The 17,464-nt window shown below is 47.8% G+C and overlaps 1 protein-coding gene across 3 annotated transcripts in view; it reads left to right on the forward strand.

Annotated features, from left to right (window-relative positions):
• The window catches only part of PNLDC1 (PARN like ribonuclease domain containing exonuclease 1), a 28,445-nt gene extending 13,841 nt beyond the window's left edge, over window positions 1–14,604 (forward strand). The window contains exons 8-19 of one of the 3 annotated variants that reach the window (XR_010323227.1): window positions 730–806; window positions 1,349–1,492; window positions 2,002–2,071; window positions 3,695–3,780; window positions 4,957–5,012; window positions 9,318–9,382; window positions 10,043–10,096; window positions 10,281–10,323; window positions 10,838–10,937; window positions 11,305–11,480; window positions 11,614–12,499; window positions 13,176–14,604. Coding sequence is in view for 2 of the 3 variants with exons in the window: in XM_003419225.4 (XP_003419273.2) it covers window positions 730–806; window positions 1,349–1,492; window positions 2,002–2,071; window positions 3,695–3,780; window positions 4,957–5,012; window positions 9,318–9,382; window positions 10,043–10,096; window positions 10,281–10,323; window positions 10,838–10,937; window positions 11,305–11,480; window positions 11,614–11,712; window positions 13,176–13,239 (1,034 nt within the window). In the remaining variant the exon portion in view is untranslated. The remainder of the gene's footprint in view (window positions 1–729; window positions 807–1,348; window positions 1,493–2,001; window positions 2,072–3,694; window positions 3,781–4,956; window positions 5,013–9,317; window positions 9,383–10,042; window positions 10,097–10,280; window positions 10,324–10,837; window positions 10,938–11,304; window positions 11,481–11,613; window positions 12,500–13,175) is intronic. The other 2 variants (XM_003419225.4, XM_023559347.2) reach the window with 2 other exon arrangements.
• Window positions 14,605–17,464: the final 2,860 nt, after the last annotated feature.

The raw sequence follows: 17,464 nt of genomic DNA on the forward strand, positions 1-17,464 counted from the left end.
GACAGACCAGTTGGTTTTAATGTGACAGTATGAGAAGTTTGTTGTCAGATTCTGTGTTGCTGCAACTCATCTTTAAGAAACTACCACTTACTGGATTTTGGAGTCATACTGAAGAGGAACACCCAGGGTGATCTGATGAGGCTACTAATTCTTTCCCTTTCTAGCTGCATATCTGTTTTGAGGCCGCATTTTCATTGTGTGCTTCCGCGACAATGTTTCCATGACAACAACCTGTGACGACAGATTGAATGTAGAAGCTGATAAAAGATTCCAGCCAGACGTTAAAGGGATTTGCAAAAATGTAAAAAGTGCCAGTCATTTCACTAAACTTTTTTCTTTTGTGAGAAAAAGTTAATTTTCATTAAAAATGTTAGTTATGCTAAAGTACAGTGGGTCTATTATTTTAAAACAAAATTTCAAATGTTTGTTCAGAGGTTTTATTTCTAACATGATAAATGTCAGTACCTGTAATGCTCACAAACACACACTCTTTGCCGTACTCAATAATTTAAGAGTGGCCCTGAGACCAGAAACGTTGAGTAGCTGCCCTAGATCATGTTCTGTGATCACATACGTGGGCTCTTGAGCTTCAGGAAACCTGAGTGCTGCCTTTTTTCACTTGCTCCGTCTGTTAGCTTCTCTTCCTCTGGGCTTCTTTTCTGGTGGAAGTGGGATATTGTTCCAGGGCTGCTGTGCGGCTCAGTGAGGGCCGGTGTCTCCTTGCCATAGGGTTCCAGGCCTTTGAGGTCCAGTTGGTGCTGCAGCAAGCCCTCCCCAACATCTGGACGGTGCCGAAGGACCAAGGGGTGAGTTTCTGCTTGGGATGGGGAGTCTTAGTGGCTCTGTTGTCTCTCTCTTTGGACTGGATTGGCCGCTGTGAAAGACTTCTCTTGCTGCTTTCTTCTGTTTTTTTTTTTTTTTTTTGATTGTGCTTTAAATGTAAGTTTACAATTCAAGTCAGCTTCTCATAGAAAAACTTATACACACATTGTTAATGTGACGCTAGTTGCTCTCCCTACTATGTGACAGCACACTCCTCCTCTCCACCCTGTATTTCCTGTGTCCATTCAACCGGCTCCTGTCCCCCCCCACCTTCTCATCTTGCCTCCAGACAGGAGCTGCCCACATAGTCTCACGTGTCTACTTGAGCTAAGAAGCTCACTCCTCACCAGTATCATTTTATGTCTTATAGTCCAGTCTAATCTTTGTCTGAAGAGTTGGCTTTGGGAATGGTTTTAGTTTTGGGCTGCTTTCTTCTGTTTTGAGATGAAGAACCATTTCTCTTACCTTTGTTGCCAGGAACCAGTAACCTGGTTTTCCAGGACCTTGACCCTACTTTTCACTTCAGGTGACAGTGAAGAAAGTGAGTAAACAGCATCGCTGGTACCTTGAGAACACTTCTTGTGAGCGCGAGAGGTGCTGGAAGGAGAAGATTCTTCTCTCTGCAAAGGGGTTTTCTGTCTTTTTCCAGATGCTGGTGAAAGCCCAGAAGGTAGGAAATCCAGTCTCCTTTCTTGGCCTGTAGGCAGTGTTCTGTAGATACTGATAGATCAATCACCAATAAAAGCAGATTCCATAACATAAGTGATCACTTCTCACTGATAGTGGTTTCCTGGATCTAGCCTAGCTTTCACCAAATCGTGGTAGGTTAATTTGAGAAAAGACTGTTCCATATGAAACATTACTCTTTCTTTGTTCTTTTCAGGTACACGGGAATTTCAGTACTGACCGACCTAAGGCCACCTGGGGACTACGTGTGTCTACCCGGGGACCTGCCCCAAGTCCCTACTGCTTTCTTCTTTCCCTTCTTTCTTTGGCATTTAAGCAGTTGGGCTGCCTCTCATGGGGGTGGAATGAGGGTGAGGATGGGTGATTGTATGACTAGACTTGCAGTAGGTCCTAAAGCGAAATCCTTTCCAAGAAACTTCTGTTAGTCTGTAGTGTCTGTTTGTTTTGTTTTTTAAATTCCATGTCTCTAATATGTTGATTTACTCCGAGTAGCCCTTAGTGGGACATAACATGTTGATGGATCTGCTGCATCTTCATGAGAAGTTCTTCAGGCATCTCCCAGGTAGGGAAATGTTTGCCATCCTCCTTCCCTTTTGTCCTCCCGTGCATCTGGTGAGGGGAGTGGTCCCCAGTTGTGCTCCTAAAGCAGCCCCCAAAATGCACGGCCTCCAGGTATCTGTGGTTTCTGGAGAGGTCGGGTAGGGCTCTTTACTCTGCTGTTACCGTGTCCTGGAGTGGAAGATAGGAGACTTCCTCAAGGAAGAAGAACAGATGTACTGTGAATTGACTCCCCTCCCCCCATTACAGACAGCAGAAATGTGAGAAGGAGGGAAGTCACCTTTATTCTCAGCTCTAGTCCTAACACTTCCTGTTTTCTTCTCTGATGTGAGAGTTTACATATTTGATTACATTATGTATCAGGTCTTTTTCACTTTCTGGAAGGACTTATTTATGCCATTGAAGACTTTGTAAATGTCCTTTTTAATGGCTGTGTGATTGTGTCTTAGGGCCATGTCATAATTCCCCATGACTGAGTCCATTGTTGGGCATGTGGCAGATATGTAATGGTTAAAGCTTGGCCTCCAGAGCTCTGCCCGAACCCCCCGTCCCCCCAGCATATGTGTCTTCTCGAGCAGGCTACTTTATAACATCTCTGTTTTCAGTTTCCTTACCTGTTAAATTGGGGTAATGATAGTACCCATGTCATGGAGTTGTGGGGATTAAGTGAATTAATAAATATAAAGAGAACAGTAGTCTAGATTAAAAGGAGTGAGATGGTACCAGGAGAGATTTCCCCAAGAAATGATAAAACACCTGAGTTTGAGCATATTGAGATTGGGAGAATTGGGAGAGAATTAGGGGTAAAATTAGTAGTAAGCACTGGTGAAAAGCTAAGCAAACAGCAAAACAAAACAGAACAATCCCTAGGAGAACAAAAGCTGTACAAGAAAGGAAAAGTTTTTGTAGAATATCACACAGCCTTTTGTGACTACTGCGCGCCATGGTTGAAATGCTGAGATGGCGTAATGGCGAGGAAGGCCGAGAGTGCTAGGGAATGTGTGTGATGGCAGAGGCAGGACGAAGGAGTTAGTGAGCATCTTACCTGGCAGGAAGCCAAGAGCTATGAGTCTAGAACAAAAAAAATCAACTAGCCGCATAAACAGGCTACTTAGAGATATGGGAATTGAATAACAACAGAATCAGAACTGAACGTGGCTGCCTGTGGGCAACACAGAAATGGGAGGGAAGAGGGAACAGGTTGCAGCTGTTTGTTTTGCAATGAACCTCATTAAACGGCATGTAGGTATAACTTTGATAAATACATAAATTCATAGTTTTTATTTTCCTTTTATCATTACAATGATTCAGTATAATGAATTGTAGCTGGTTTTTCTTGGGTTCTCTGAACATTTATGAGTGATTTCCTATGTGCTTTTCCAATCATGCCTCTTTCCTCCTCTTATTCCATTGGCGAAAACTTAATGGAAACCATTTGGCTCTTCCTGTTAGATGTTGTGATGGCGGGTTGGTTTGAGACTAGCAATCCTTAATGATAAGATTAAGGACATTTTCAATTGCTATTTTGGCTTTTGCTCACTTTGTTTAAAGCTAGGTTGGGGGATTTTCCTTCCCATTTTTACCAACAAATGAGCTCACTTCTGACTGTCTGGGTCTTTCTCCTCAGAAAGCTATGATCAGTTTAAGCTGAATATCCATCACCTATTTCCTATTCTCATTGACACCAAGAATGTAACAAAGGATATCTGGAAGGTAAATTAATGAAATATCTCTGGGTTAAGGAAAGCCTTGTTGGTCCCATTAACACTTAGCTTTCTGTCTGTTTTCTTACCTTTTTTTTTTTAATGTTCTTTGAACCCTTTTTATTTTGAAACTGTTACCAGTTTCCTTTTGTATTCTGGTACCTCAAGGTCATCATATTAGCTTATGTATACTTTCCTTCCTTCACCCAAGTTTCCATGTTTTGACTTACTTGTGTGTATTTCAGGCGCTTACTTAGATTGGACAACAGAACAATGTATTTTAGAGCTTGATGCCTAGTATTTGCAGAGTGCTTGAAGAGTGTCAGGGTGGGTTCCCTCTTGAAACTCTTGAGAAAATGTCATCTTTGCCTGACCTTGAGGGGAATGGGTTCTCAACCCCGACAGCATAGTAAAATCACCTGGGAAGTTAAATACTGATTCCTGGGCCTAGACCCAGCTTCTCATCTTGACTTCAGCGGTGCCCAGGTGATTCTCGTGTGCAGGCAGGGAGTCCACATGGAGTTGGGAAGGACCCAACTGATTTAAATGCTTCTTAGAAATTAAACTGAGGGACAGAGAAAGGGGAACCAGATCACTATTCAAGAAGGGAACCAGCAAAATGGGAATGGGTTACTTGGTACATTTTGGCCCACGGAGGCATCTGTTGTTTCTACTTGATATATTTTAGTGAGGATAGCATTCTGTGATGCCTGCCTGTCTCCGTACATCCAGGGATGCAATGGGGAGGATTTGGGACTGGTCCGACGAAACCATTGTGTGCTCCTTTCCAACAAGATGAGACAGAACTCTGAAGATGTTTTAACCTGGCACTGCTCCATGGTTCTTGTGCTGCCTGGTGTTCTCAATATAGGTTCTTTGCCTGGGTCTAATACCTTAGATTCCTGTCTTTATAGAATCCCTTCAAAACCTGTTTTCTAAGGGAGAAGGGTATGAGTTGGTTTCCGTGCTTCCTGACCCCCAGCCTGGGTTATGGGGACCCTTATAGGAGACCCAAGGATACTAGGTACCCTGACACCATAATTAAGGAATGAGGACAGTTAGAATGTTTGAAAAAGGGAAGCTGTAGGAGTTAGCATTTTCCAGGTCATTCTAATGGGCATTTGATAACACTGAGATAAAAATTGCAAATGTTTTATTCTCCCTGATTTGTTTTCCATCATTTCAGGAACTGAATTTCCCAAGGGTTTCAAATCTTTCAGAAGTTTATGAAGTCCTTAACAGGTAGGGAAAACATTATTTTGGAGTTGCTTCTAGAAAGTGGTTCTCAATTGGGGCAATGTCTGAGCCATTTTTGGTTGTCACAAAGTCATTGGGATGGTGGTGGTGGTACTCCTACTGGCCAAGATGTCAATAGCACTGAGGCTGAGAAACCCTGTTCTAGAGGGCAGGGAGCTTGGTAAAATGTCTACCGTTAAAATTGCTCTTGATTCGGCTGACTCAAAGCAGCCTTATGACCCGGTCCTGCACCGTCTTCAAGATTATCGGTGTGTTTGTGTCCACTGTTGGTGACTGTTGCGTCAGTCCTTCTCATGGAGGGTTTCCCTTGTTTTCTCTGACCCTCTACTTGATCAACCATGATGTCCTTTCCTAGAGGTTGTTGTTTCCTGAAGACGTATCCAAAGTAAGTGAGCTTTAATGTCGTCATCCTTGCTTCTGGGGAGCATTCTGGTTGTATTTCTTCTAAGACTGATTGTTTTTCTGGTGGTCCCTGGTGTATTAGTATTCTTCACCAGCACCACAGTTCAAAAGCATCAATTCTTCTATCGTCCTTTTTCACTCTCCAGCTTTCGCATGCATCTGAGGCAACTGAAAAGACCACGGCTTGGGGCAGGCACACCTTAGTCATCAAAGTGACGTCCTTGTTCTTTGATACTTCCGGGAGATCTTTTGCAGTGGATTTGCCTATGCAGCGGTCATTTGATTTCTTGACTCCCTGCAGCTGCTTAATCCTGTGGGATTTTCAGTTGGCAGGGATTTTGTTTTTCTTTCGGCCTGTCCTCACTGGAGTGATGAGCTCTGCTGTGTTGTAGGGGAAAAAAAAATCACAAAATTCAGGAAAGCAAAAAGGAAGTTTTATTCGGCATATATTCAAAAAGGCAAAAGTGGGAAATGGACAAGCATGTTGCTAGAGCTAATGTCTGCCTGAGTCCAAGGAAATACTACAGAATAGACAAGAATGGGAAAATGGACAAGCATGCTGCCACAGCCATGTCTACCCAAGTCCAGAGAATACTACAGAATAGGCAAGAATTGGAAAACAGACAAGCATGCTGGCATAGCTGTGTTTGCCCAAGTCCAAGGAATGTTAGAGTCATCAGTATATAACATTACCACTGAGCAAAACCATTGAAAGCTTCGCCCTTTCAGATTGTCTAGAAACTGTGATCTTACATTTTGAATTGTCTTTCTTAACAACCATTGGTGCGGGTTTCAGTAGCAAAAGACAGGAGGGTCATCACTGGTCCAACAAATTCCTATTCACTAAATGTTGATAGAAAAAGATAAGAGTGGGAGGTCTTTCGTGTTCTGGATTGTGTGCACCCCTGGCTGTCTGGTCAATTCTGACTCATAGTGACCCTATAGGACAGAGTGAAACTGTGCCATAGAGTTTCCAAGGAGTACCTGGTGGATTTGAACTGCTGACCTTTTGGTTAGCAGCCGTAGCACTTAACCACTGTGCCACCAGGGTTTCCGGCTTATGTGAAAGTTTCCCTAAAAGGTATTTTCCAAGATTATCCTATTTATTGTCTTTGTACCTCAGGGCCCAGTCGATGGTCCTTGTGAGCCCTTGTCAGCCCTTGTGAACTGAGCTCCTGCAGGGTCACGTTCTCTCTGCTCCAGGAAAGGGAGTAATGACTCCAATATTATTTCGTAAGTCAGCTGGAACAGGCCTTTTTACTTTTCTTCCCTGTTCCCTGTGGGCTGCACAGCAGGGGCAGGTTAAACATTCAAGTGAAGAAATGGCCCTCATTGCTAGGCCAACCCCTGCCCTTTCCATAAAGAAAGTAACCCCTACTTTCCTTCCCAGCCCTGTGGGTGGTGCTGGTGTAAGGACACAGTTGCCTGAAAAGCCATGCTCTGCTGGGCTGGTTGGTCCCTCCTGCCTGGGGCCCAGCAGCCCACAGGAGGGAGACGGTGGCCTCAGTGGCCACACATAGAGGGGCCTGTCTGAAGAGAGCGGTGCTCTGTGTTCCTCTTGGCCGCTTGTCTGCCTGTTTACATGGGCACTGCCATGTGTTCCCGCTTGGTGGCCATTTTCTAACGAATGCTGTTTCCCTCTGACACTGTAGATCATTTCAGACCTATTGTCTCCTCTTGCCCTTGCTGCTTCATATTCTTCTTCTTCTTCAGAAGTCTGTCTGGCCCCCCATTTCCCAAAAGAAAATAAGAGGCCAAAGACATGAAATCCCTCACCTTTCTCCTGCCCCTCTGGAACATTGTTACAGTTTTGCTATCTTTCTCATCGTCTCTCCCATCACTCAGCAGCATGCCTGCCTGCCTGCTGGGCGTGAGGCACAGTGGCAAGGAGGGCAGCCGCCTAACTTACCCTTCTTCTGGGCCCTGTGTCTGCACCTGCCCCCGGCCCCCTTACTCCATGTCATCCCTTCTGGGGTCTGTCCAGGCTTTCCCTCTCTCGTAGATCCTTTCCCTCAGCATCAAAATCTGTTGCCCTAACTTAAAAAAGATAAAGTTTTTTTTTGATTCCACCCTCAACTCTAGCTCTGCTGCGTGCGTTCTTCCCTTCACAGCAAGTCTCTTTAGACGCCCCTACTTCACCTCAGCTTACTGCAGCCAGATGTCCCCTCACTGGAATTGCTCTCAGGTCACTGAGTGGAGACTCACCTGTCATCTTGATGGGATGATACGTGAACAGCATCCAAGACAGAGTTTGGCATGTAGTAGTGGTCTGATATCAGTTATCCTTTTATCGTGGCACTGACACTCTGGCCTAGATTTCTCATTTTCTGGTGGACTTTTTGTTTGTTTTTAAAATCTGTCCCTTGTAGGCTCTTGTTTTTCTACTCATATCTTAAACTTTCCCTCAAGGGTCTCTCCTCAGCCCTATTCTTACTTATTATTGCATCCCTGGGTGACCTCATTCATGCCCCTGGCTTCAGCTCCCACCACTGTGTGCGACCCCATCCAGACCTCGCCAGCTCCAGGACAGTTAGTTCACCCGCTGTCTCCTGGATATTCCTGCCCACAGGCACCTTCACCTTGGATTCATCTCTCCCACTCTCCTCCCCTGTCCCCTCAAATCCAGTCCTGTCCTTGGTTAAGTCCTTATGGTGTCAGGCACTATGCTGAGGGTTTGAGTGTATGTGTGTGGGAGAGAGAGAGAGAGACTGTGTGTTTGTGAGACTGAGAGACTGTATGTGTGAGAGAGACTGCGTGTGTGAGACTGAGAGACTATATGCGAGAGAGACTGAGAGCATGTGCGTGTGAGAGACTGCGCATGTGAGAGAGACTGCGCGTGAGAGAACTCTGTGTGTGTGTGAGAGAAAACTATGTGCGTGAGAGACTGCGCGTGAGAGAGACTATGTACGTGAGCACATCGAGGCCCTGACAGATGTTAGAGAACAAATGAAGATTTTTTTGCTGTTGAATGCTAGGACCCTTTTCCCCCTACCACCACCGGGACTGGGGCCAAGGCCCAGAAGGGTGTCCCTGAGCCACCACATCTAGTCAATCAGGTCCTGTTAATTTTGCTTCCTATGCGCCTCTAAAACCTGTTCCCTTTCTCAGTACCCCAGTGTTGCCTTGGTTCAGGCTGTTACTTCTTATCCCGTAGTTGCAGGGCCTGACTGGTGCTCCAGCCTCATGACTTGTCCTGCTTCATGGCCCAACTGCCCCTGGAATGGTTGTGCTAAGTGTGAATTTGACTGGGCTGTTTTTCTGTTTCAAATATTCCTGTGGCTCTTGAAGCCTCCATGTGTCTTCATGGGCCCTTCACTCTCTGGTGCTGCCCTTTGCACTGTGGTATGGCCATGCTTCCCCTGGGGGCCTTGGCTCTCTCCTTGCTGTCTCCTCTCAGCTTGAAACACCTGACTCCACCCTGTCTCTTCAGCTGAGTCAGCTCCTGAGCTCTGGACTCCCCTGAGTACCACTGCCTTCAAGAAGCTTCTTCTCTGGGGCCTTTAGCCTGGAGTTTCCCAGAGCATACCCCTTACACCTTAGGTACAGTGTTTAAGGATACAGTCATTCTTGTATCTGTGTGTGTTACCCTCATTGCCAGACACTGGACACCTGAGGGCAGGGATGGTGTCCAGTGCTTTTTTGAGTGCCACAGGGTGGTTTCTTTGGTGTCTCTTGCACTGAGGTTCTTTTAACTGTTCTCGTGTACAAGTACTCTGTCCTCTTGCCTCCTTGCTGAGACCTTAGTGGTCCACACCCTTGTCCACACTTCTGTTCTTAAAGGCACCCCAGGACTGAGAACATATTTTTATTTACATTAACTTAAGGGGGTGGGGAGAACTAGAAGGATTGTCTTCAGAGAATTGTTCTTATCTCGTTTTTCTCCAATAGTGACTTGAACCCCACTAAGAATTCTGGACCCGTGATTGTTCATGCAAGCAAGTGTGAAAAGTATGGTATGTTCCCACTAGCTCCAGCTCCTCTCATGGTCAGCAAGCAGTGGAGTGCTAGAGCTAAGAGCTCTCCTTTGTCTGGGCCTCACTGCACAGTAGGTGGAGGGAGGGCTTATGCCCTATTCCTATATGTTGTTTTGTGCCATCCAGTTGATTTCAACTTGGTGTGACCCCATGTGACACAGTAGAACTGCTCCATAGGGTTTTCTTGGTTGTAATATAAAAAAAAAAAAAAATTTTTTTTTTTTTTTAATATTCATGGAAACAGATCGTCAGGTCTTCCTGCAGAGCCACTGGGTGGGTTCGAACTGCCAACCTTTCAGTTAGCAGCTGAGTGCTTAACCTTTGCACCATATAACCCCCCCTCACCTTGAGTGACCCTAGAAACTGAGTGTTTGTTTCCACCTTCGTGGGGTGTTCAGTCTCCCTGGAGCTCTTGGTTCTTTACTTTTTTCCTCCCGTGGCTCCTTTTGCCTCCGTGGAGAGGACCAAGGTAAAGATGGCAGCTGTGTGGGAAGACACAGTGTTGAGAACAACACTGGTGGTTGTTGGTGCCTCAGTGAGCATGGGTGCTGAGTCTGGGTGGGGAATAGGGATCCCTCCTTCCAGGCCATAGTTCTCATCACTGCTCAGTGCTCTCTTTTCTCCTCCTGGATGTTTCAGCTGAGACCAAGTGCCCCCACGAAGCAGCCTATGATGCCTTTCTCTGTGGGTCAGGTAAGGGTTGATGTTCTTTCAGAGAAGACTCCATTTTATGTTTGTGTTGAGTCCCTGCCAGCCTGGGCACGCCATTTATCTCCAGTTAGTTTGCACTTCTAGACATAAACATGAGTTTCCATGTTTGGATGAACCATTCACATTGTGACTTGAGGTGTATTACATTTCTAGTTTTCTTTTCCAGTTCTTTTGAAAGTGGCTCACTTGCTTCTACAGAGAGTACATGGGTAAGTGCTTCTTTGTGTTCATCCTCTTATCTAGTCGTTGGTCAGGATTCACTGAGCCCTTGTGCAGGCCTTGTGCTCCCACGGCTACACCAAAAGAGGAAGGATGTGGAGAGAAACGTGTGCCCAGCTACGGACCGCGCATTCTCACTGAGGGGCTGGGCTCAGGGTGTGGTGGTGTCTGGACAGGGCGGGGCTGATGCTGGAAGGGGACTGTAGGGGCATCATGTCAGGGGGTGACAGTGATGTCTCTGAGCATGTGGCCTTGCACTGAGTCTCTGCTGCTAATGTTTGTCACCAAACTGTCACTAGAGGGTGGTGATCCCTTGAAGCTCTGCTCTTGCTTGGGCCATTGGGAGGGGCCTTGAAGTTGTTAGTTGGCACGTTGACGGAGCCCCAGGACGTGTGAGGGGTGGAAGGCAGGCAGCAGTTCTGTCCTCAGGCCCTTGGCTACAGCCAAGGACGTTGTGAATGAACCCGTGGGCCTGAGTGCTGGGGGCTTTCTCTGTCCCTGTAGCAGCTGTTCCACACCGGAGCCCTCCTTCCCCCAGTACCTGGATGTGCTGGCCCCCTATGTGAACCAAGTGAATCTTATCCGAGCTGGGGTCCCGAAAATCGTGAGTAGACTCCAGGTTGCTCCTTCACCCTGTTTGGAGGCTTTGGGGGTGGGAGGCGGAGCCGCTTGACCTTCTCTGAGATGTGTTTGTGGGTTTCCAACAATAACACACCCTGCTAAGCCTGCTGTTATTGCTGCTTGTGTTTTTCTACCAAAACCTGACATGGACTCATTTCACTCCTCCCTGCCCCCCAACCCCACACAGAGCCTTTCCTAGTTTAACCCAAAACCCAGTGCCCTCGAGTTGATTGTGACTCATAGCGACCCTGTAGGATGGAGTACTAGCTTAGCTTTTAGGATTTTCAGATTGGAGAAGATGTCAGCGAGAATTACAGGAAATTCCCTTTTTTCTTCTCCACATCTTCTAGAATTTTTCTGGTCCGGATTTTCCCAGTATCCGACCTCCCATCCTCATCCTCAGTGTCAAGAGGTGGCCGGGGGTCAGTGAGCAGCAGGTCTACCGGGAGTTCCAGAACCTCTGCAAGTTTGACATCAGGCGCCTCACACGGAGCCAGTTCCTGCTTCTGACCAATAAGTTTAAGGAGTGGGTGCCTTGGTTCCCATTCGGTCTCTTCCCTGCAGCCATCCTACCTCGGTGCCTTTATCCACTCTGGGCCATTGGGAGCGGGAGGTCTAGTGACCTTGCTTGACTGACCTGAGAACACCTCTGTTGGCAGTGCTCGGGCTATCTTAAAGGAATACAGATGTCACCCCGACCTCCAGGTGTCCGTGTATCGGTACTGGAGACATTCCCCAAACATCAACTGTGTGTTACAGTAAGTAGCCAGGCCCGAAGCATCGCCTTCCTGACGGCTCTGCATTTCCGTCGGTTCTGCATTGAGCCCCATTCGCCAGCTGGTGGGCATTGTAAAGGGTGTTGACGAGGGTGATGGTGGCCTGTATTTGGCAGCGTTCACCAACGCTTACTGAGCATCAGCTGCGGTGGACACGGTTCTAGGGATTCATCAGTGAAGAAAAGAACAATCCCTGTTTTTATGGTTTTTATGCAGGAAGTGGTGAACACTAAGCATAAAAATAGTGAATTCTGTAATACATTGGGTGATAAGTGTTTATTAAACCAGGAATCCCTGAGTGACACACATGGGAAGCTCTTGATTGCTAAGGTTGGCGGTTCAAACCCACTCAGAGGCACCTCAGAAGAAATGCCTGGCGGACAGCTCCCAAAAGGTCACAGCCGTTGAAGACCCTGTGGAGCAGTTCCACTCGGATGCACGTGGGGACTCCCATGAGTTGGAATCAGCTTGATGGCGGCCGATACACATGATTTATTAAACACTAGGGCAGGGTCAGGGGGTGGGGTGGGAGTAGGGCTGGGGGAGGTTGTAATGGGGGAGACAGCAAGGGTGGCCCTCATTAAAGAGGTGAGACTTGAGCAAAGATTTGGAAGCAGCAAGGGCAGGAGCCACCCAGGGATGCCTGGGGAACAGCGTTCCAGGCAGAGGGAGCAGTGAGGGCAAAGGCCCTGGCGGGACTGCGTCCAGTGTGCAGGGTGGCGAGAAGGTCCCGTGGCTGGAACAGAAGGAGCTGGGAGAGCAGCAGCAGGTGAGGCCAGAAGTAACCAGGTCCAGATCGTGTGGTAAGGACTGCGGGTGCACAGCTGGGAGAAGCTGGACGTTATCGGAAGGTTTTTAATAGGGGAGTTACCATCCAATTTACATTCTGAAAGGACTGCTCTGCTGTCTGTGTGTCTGTGGAGAAGGGACTGTAGAGGAGACAAAGGTCGGGGGCAGGGGTGGGCAGTTGGGGAACAGGTGCCGTCACCCTACGGTGGGGGTGGTGGGAAGTGGGACCACTGACACACTGGATCCAGGGTCAGGTGTGAATCCAGGCCTGGCTTTTGACCTGAGCTAAAAAGATGAGGCGTGGTTAATTAAGCTCGATGAGGATTTTGGCTGGCTGGTTAGGAGCCATAACTAAGTAAAATTCATTGTTGGAGAAAAGCGTTTGGCTCCTAGCCATTGCTTTTTTCTGTCCGTGAACAGTGTATGTAAGTCACTAGGAAAAATGCATCTTCTTGTCTGTATCCCAAAGCCACTCTGACTTTGAGACGAGACACACAGCATTGGCACTGGGAGAACGCCTGGGAGCAAACAGCATTTGGGTGAACAAAGTGGGAGCCTGTGTCGGCTGCTTTTACAACTGCCAGTGCTCAGGGTCCCCTGGTGTCCTGGCTCCTACCCGGCCACCTGGCGCTCTGACTTGTGTCATTGCCTTGCAGGGTCTGTGGCATAATCAGCACGTGGGCCCTGGTGGCCTTTCTGCTCGGAAGACCTGGCGCCTGAACACAGCATGGCCACCGCCCGCTGGCCCTCCTAGGGACACCCATCTGGGGCTGACTGTGGGAATCCTCTTGTCTGCAGATGCCACTGTACAGTGCTTTCTTGGGACTTTGTGGTGTTCTGCATGTGAAATTCTGTAAATATTCTCAATGATAAAGAAATCCTGGGATGTGATACCCTTGTGGCCAACACTTTTCTTTCTCTAAATGATTGGGAAGTGGTCCCCACCTCTGGGGAGTTGAGCCAGTTTTCCAGAGTGTCTTATGAACTGATAATTACGATAGGAGCAGACCCCAAATGAAAGGCTAGGTAACTTCAGGGAGAAAAAATAATGGCCAGTAGGCCGATGGGGATTTAGATCTGAGAAGTATCCTAAGTTTAGTAAAGAAAAAAAATGAAGCTTGGAAGAGTCAGTGTTCTGTGCATTGGTGACGTTATGGTGAGTATTATAAACCAAAAAATGTGAACATTCATTTTAGAAGAAAATACATACAACCACAGGTGTATTCCTTGAAAGCCAGGGTGTAACCCCGTCTTTTTTTTCCCTGTACGGTGTCCCACACTTGACGCAGCTTTGTCCTCACTAATTCTCCTAAGCATCTGAACTCGGCTGGGCTGTTCACAGAAACTAACTTACAGATTCAGCTATTCTTCTTAAATTCAGTTTTGAAGAAAAATTTTTCTCTCTAAAAACAAGCATTAGTGGCGATGGCTGCCCAGATGGAGAGTTGTAGAGCTGCTTTTCCAGAGGTCAGAGCCCAGTCTTGAGGGCTGGTGAGTGTAGCCAGGGACCAGTGGGCCGCTGTCCTCAGGGGGTCAGGCCACCTCCTGATGGCTGAGTCAAATGGGGAGGGTCCGGGGTTTGACTCATTTGCCCAAACAGCATCATAGTGGATGTGTTGGTTGGTTTTTGTTTTTCTATTGAATATAACTTCTGAAAAGACTCTCCCTGTTCTTTTGTGGGCTTTTGGGGCCCGCTTGCTTTTTGGGTATGCCCTGCATTAATTGAACAAACCTGAAAAGTGAAAGCAAACTTCCTGGATGAGTATCCTGAAAGGGCAGGAGCAGGACTGAGCAGTGTCACTTGTTTATATGGTTCTAGAGGATGAGAGAAGGAGCCTTGGTAGCACAGTGGTTAGGCACTCAGCAGCTTACCCAAAGGTTGATGGTTTGAATCCACCAGCCACCCCGTAGGAGAAAGATGTGGCAGTCTGCTTCTGTAAAGATTCCAAACCAAACCCATTGCCGTCAAATCAATTCTGACTCACAGCAAACCTACAGGACAGAGTAGAACTGCCCCGTAGGGTTTCCAAGGAGTACCTGGTGGATTCGAACTGCTGACCTTTTGGTTAGCAGCCATAGCACTTAACCACTATGCCACCAGGGTTTCCCTGTAAAGATTACAGCCTTGGAAACTCTGTGGGGCTGTTCTACTCTATCCTAATAGGGATGCTAAGAGTCGGAATGGACAGCATTGGGTTTGGTTTTGTTTTTTTAGAGCATGAGAGACACTTCAGTAGTTTTGGCTGGATCTGGTTTATTTAATTCTTATGCACCTAACAAGTCTTTATTGAGCACCCACAGCTTGTGCCTTAAACGGGGCTCACAGAGTCATCATAGCATCTGCCTCCTGGTGTCCTGGCTGACCACACGGCCTGCACTGCCCCCTTCTGGTCTCCCAAGGACACGCAGGGTGGTGTGAGGGCCCATCACCGCATACTGGGTTTTTATTAACTCACCTCAGAGTTCTTTGGCAATCCTGGTGGCACAGTGGTTAAGAGCTATGGCTGCTAACCAAAAGGTCGGCATTTCGAATCCACCAGGCACTCCTTGGAAACCCTGTGGGGCGGTTCTACTCTGTCCTGTGGGGTTGCTATGAGTTGGAATCAGCTCGATGGCAATGAGTTTTCAGAGTTCTTTATCTTTGGGCACACAGTCAGAAATGTGGAGGGGTTCAGGGAACACCCCTCGTATCCTTACCAGCTCATCCAGTCCCTGTGGAAGTAGAGCCAGCTGGGGCGCGGGCGGCTCTGAGCCCTTTCCATCTGTGAGAGCTTGGCGCTGCCTCCTTCACCTCCTCCATCCCTCCTGTCTTTCTCCTCAGTGTTGCCAGACACATACCTCTCCCATCTTAAACAAGAATCCGGTAACCCAGGCGCTCTGCTCTTCTTCCTTACCTCTGCCCTCCTGTCCTGCGGCTCAGCAGTTCGCCCTTCAGCCACGTCAGCGGGAGCGCTGCACCTCTTCTTCACCACTGTATGCGCCTGACACCTCTGGGTTTTTTCATCATCATCTCGCTCTTCAGGGAGCATTGGTGGCACTGTGGTTAAGAGCTTGGCTGCTAACCAAAAGGTTGGCCTTTTGAATCCACCAACTGCTCCTTGGAAACTATGGGGCAGTCCTACTCTGTCCTAAAGGGTTGCTATGAGTTGGAATTGACAGCAATGGGTTTGGTTTTTCTGTTCGGGTCACGTCTCAGACCTCTCTGCATCTTTTCTTCACCACTGTTGGCGCCTCAGATCTCTGGGTCTTTTCACCATGATTCGCCCCTCAGAGCTCTGCAGTTGGCTGCGCCCACCCTCCTCTTAGAGACCCCAATCTACAGCGCCCAGCCTCATGCTGACTCCTGGGGTCTCAGTGCAGCCACACCTTTCCCGTGGTGCTCTCCTTAGTGTCTGGGTTTCTAATTTTCCCTTTTGTCTCTTCTCATTTTCATGAGCAGGCCTTCCGCCCTCAGACTTTTATGGAACTCCTCATCCTCAGCTATGTGATAGTGACTCTGAGGTTTGTTCTTTGGCTGACATCTCAGGAGGCCCAGCTCCACCTGTTGAGCCTTCCCACAAACCCTTCAAACTCCACCTGGGTGGTGGACAGGTTTCCTCCACATGGCCTCACACCAGGAGGTGTGGCCGCCTCTCCAGGTGTCCTGGCGGAGGCTTCCTCTCCCACACTGCTCCTGACCTCCGCCATGAGGTGTGGCTGCCTCTGCCAGACTCTTTCTGACTTGTTTCATGAGGCGTGGCTGCCTCTCCAGGTGTCCTTGTGGAAGCCTTCTCTCCCACACTCCTCCTGACTCGCTCAATGAGGTGTGGTCTCCTCTCCCAGATTCCTCCTGGTTCACGCCATGAGGTGTGGTCTCCTCTCCCAGACTTCTAGCTCGTGCATGAGGTGTGGCCGCCTCTCCAGGCATCCTGGCAGAGGCCTTCTCTCCCAGATCTTCTTGACTGGCTGGCATATCTTTGGTTTCTGCCTGCACTTCCTCCCGTGGATCGGTTCCTCCACTGCTGCTGTGTTGGCGCAGATGCTGGTATATTCCATCATCTAACACAAGAGGAGGCCTGCTGGCGTGGTGGTTAGCACTCTGCTACTAACCACCAGTTGCTCAGAGGGAGAAAGATGTGGCAGTCTGTTTCTGTAAAGACTTAAACAGCCTTGGAAACCTTATGGGGGCATTCTGCTCTGACCTATGTTGTTGTTAGGTGCCGTCGAGTCGGTTCCGACTCATAGCGACCCTACGCACAACAGAACGAAACACTGCCCGGTCCTGGGCCATCCTTACAATCGTTGTTATGCTTGAGCCCATTGTTGCAGCCACTGTGTCAATCCACCTCCTTAAGGGTCTTCCTCTTTTCCGCTGACCACGTATTCTGCCAAGCATGATGTCCTTCTCCAGGGACTGATCCCTCCTGGCAACATGTCCAAAGTATGTAAGACGCAGTCTCGCCGTCCTTCTAAGAAGCATTCTGGTTGTAGTTCTTCCAAGATGGATTTGTTTGTTCTTTTGGCAGTCCATGGTATAGTCAATATTCTTCACCAACACCACAATTCAAAGGTGTCAACTCTTCTTTCGCCTTCCTTATTCATTGTCCAGCTTTCACATTCATATGAGGTGATTGGAAATACATGATTTGGGTCAGGTGCACCTCAACCTTCAAGGTGACATCTTTGTTCTTCAACACTTTAAAGAGGTCCTTTGCAGCAGATTTACCCAGTACAATGCCTCGTTTGATTTCTTGGTTGCTGCTTCCATGGCTGTTGATTGTGGATCCAAGGAAAATGAAATCCTTGACAACTTCAGTCTTTTCTCCATTTATCATGTTGTTGCTCACTGGTCCATTTGTGAGGATTTTTGTTTTCTTTATGTTGAGGTGTAATCCATACTGAAGGCTGTGGTCTTTGATCTTCATTAGTAAGTGCTTCAAGTCCTCTTCACTTTCAGCAAGCAAGG

The sequence above is a fragment of the Loxodonta africana genome, chromosome 1, assembly GCF_030014295.1.
Source record: "Loxodonta africana isolate mLoxAfr1 chromosome 1, mLoxAfr1.hap2, whole genome shotgun sequence".
Taxonomy (NCBI): domain Eukaryota; kingdom Metazoa; phylum Chordata; class Mammalia; order Proboscidea; family Elephantidae; genus Loxodonta; species Loxodonta africana.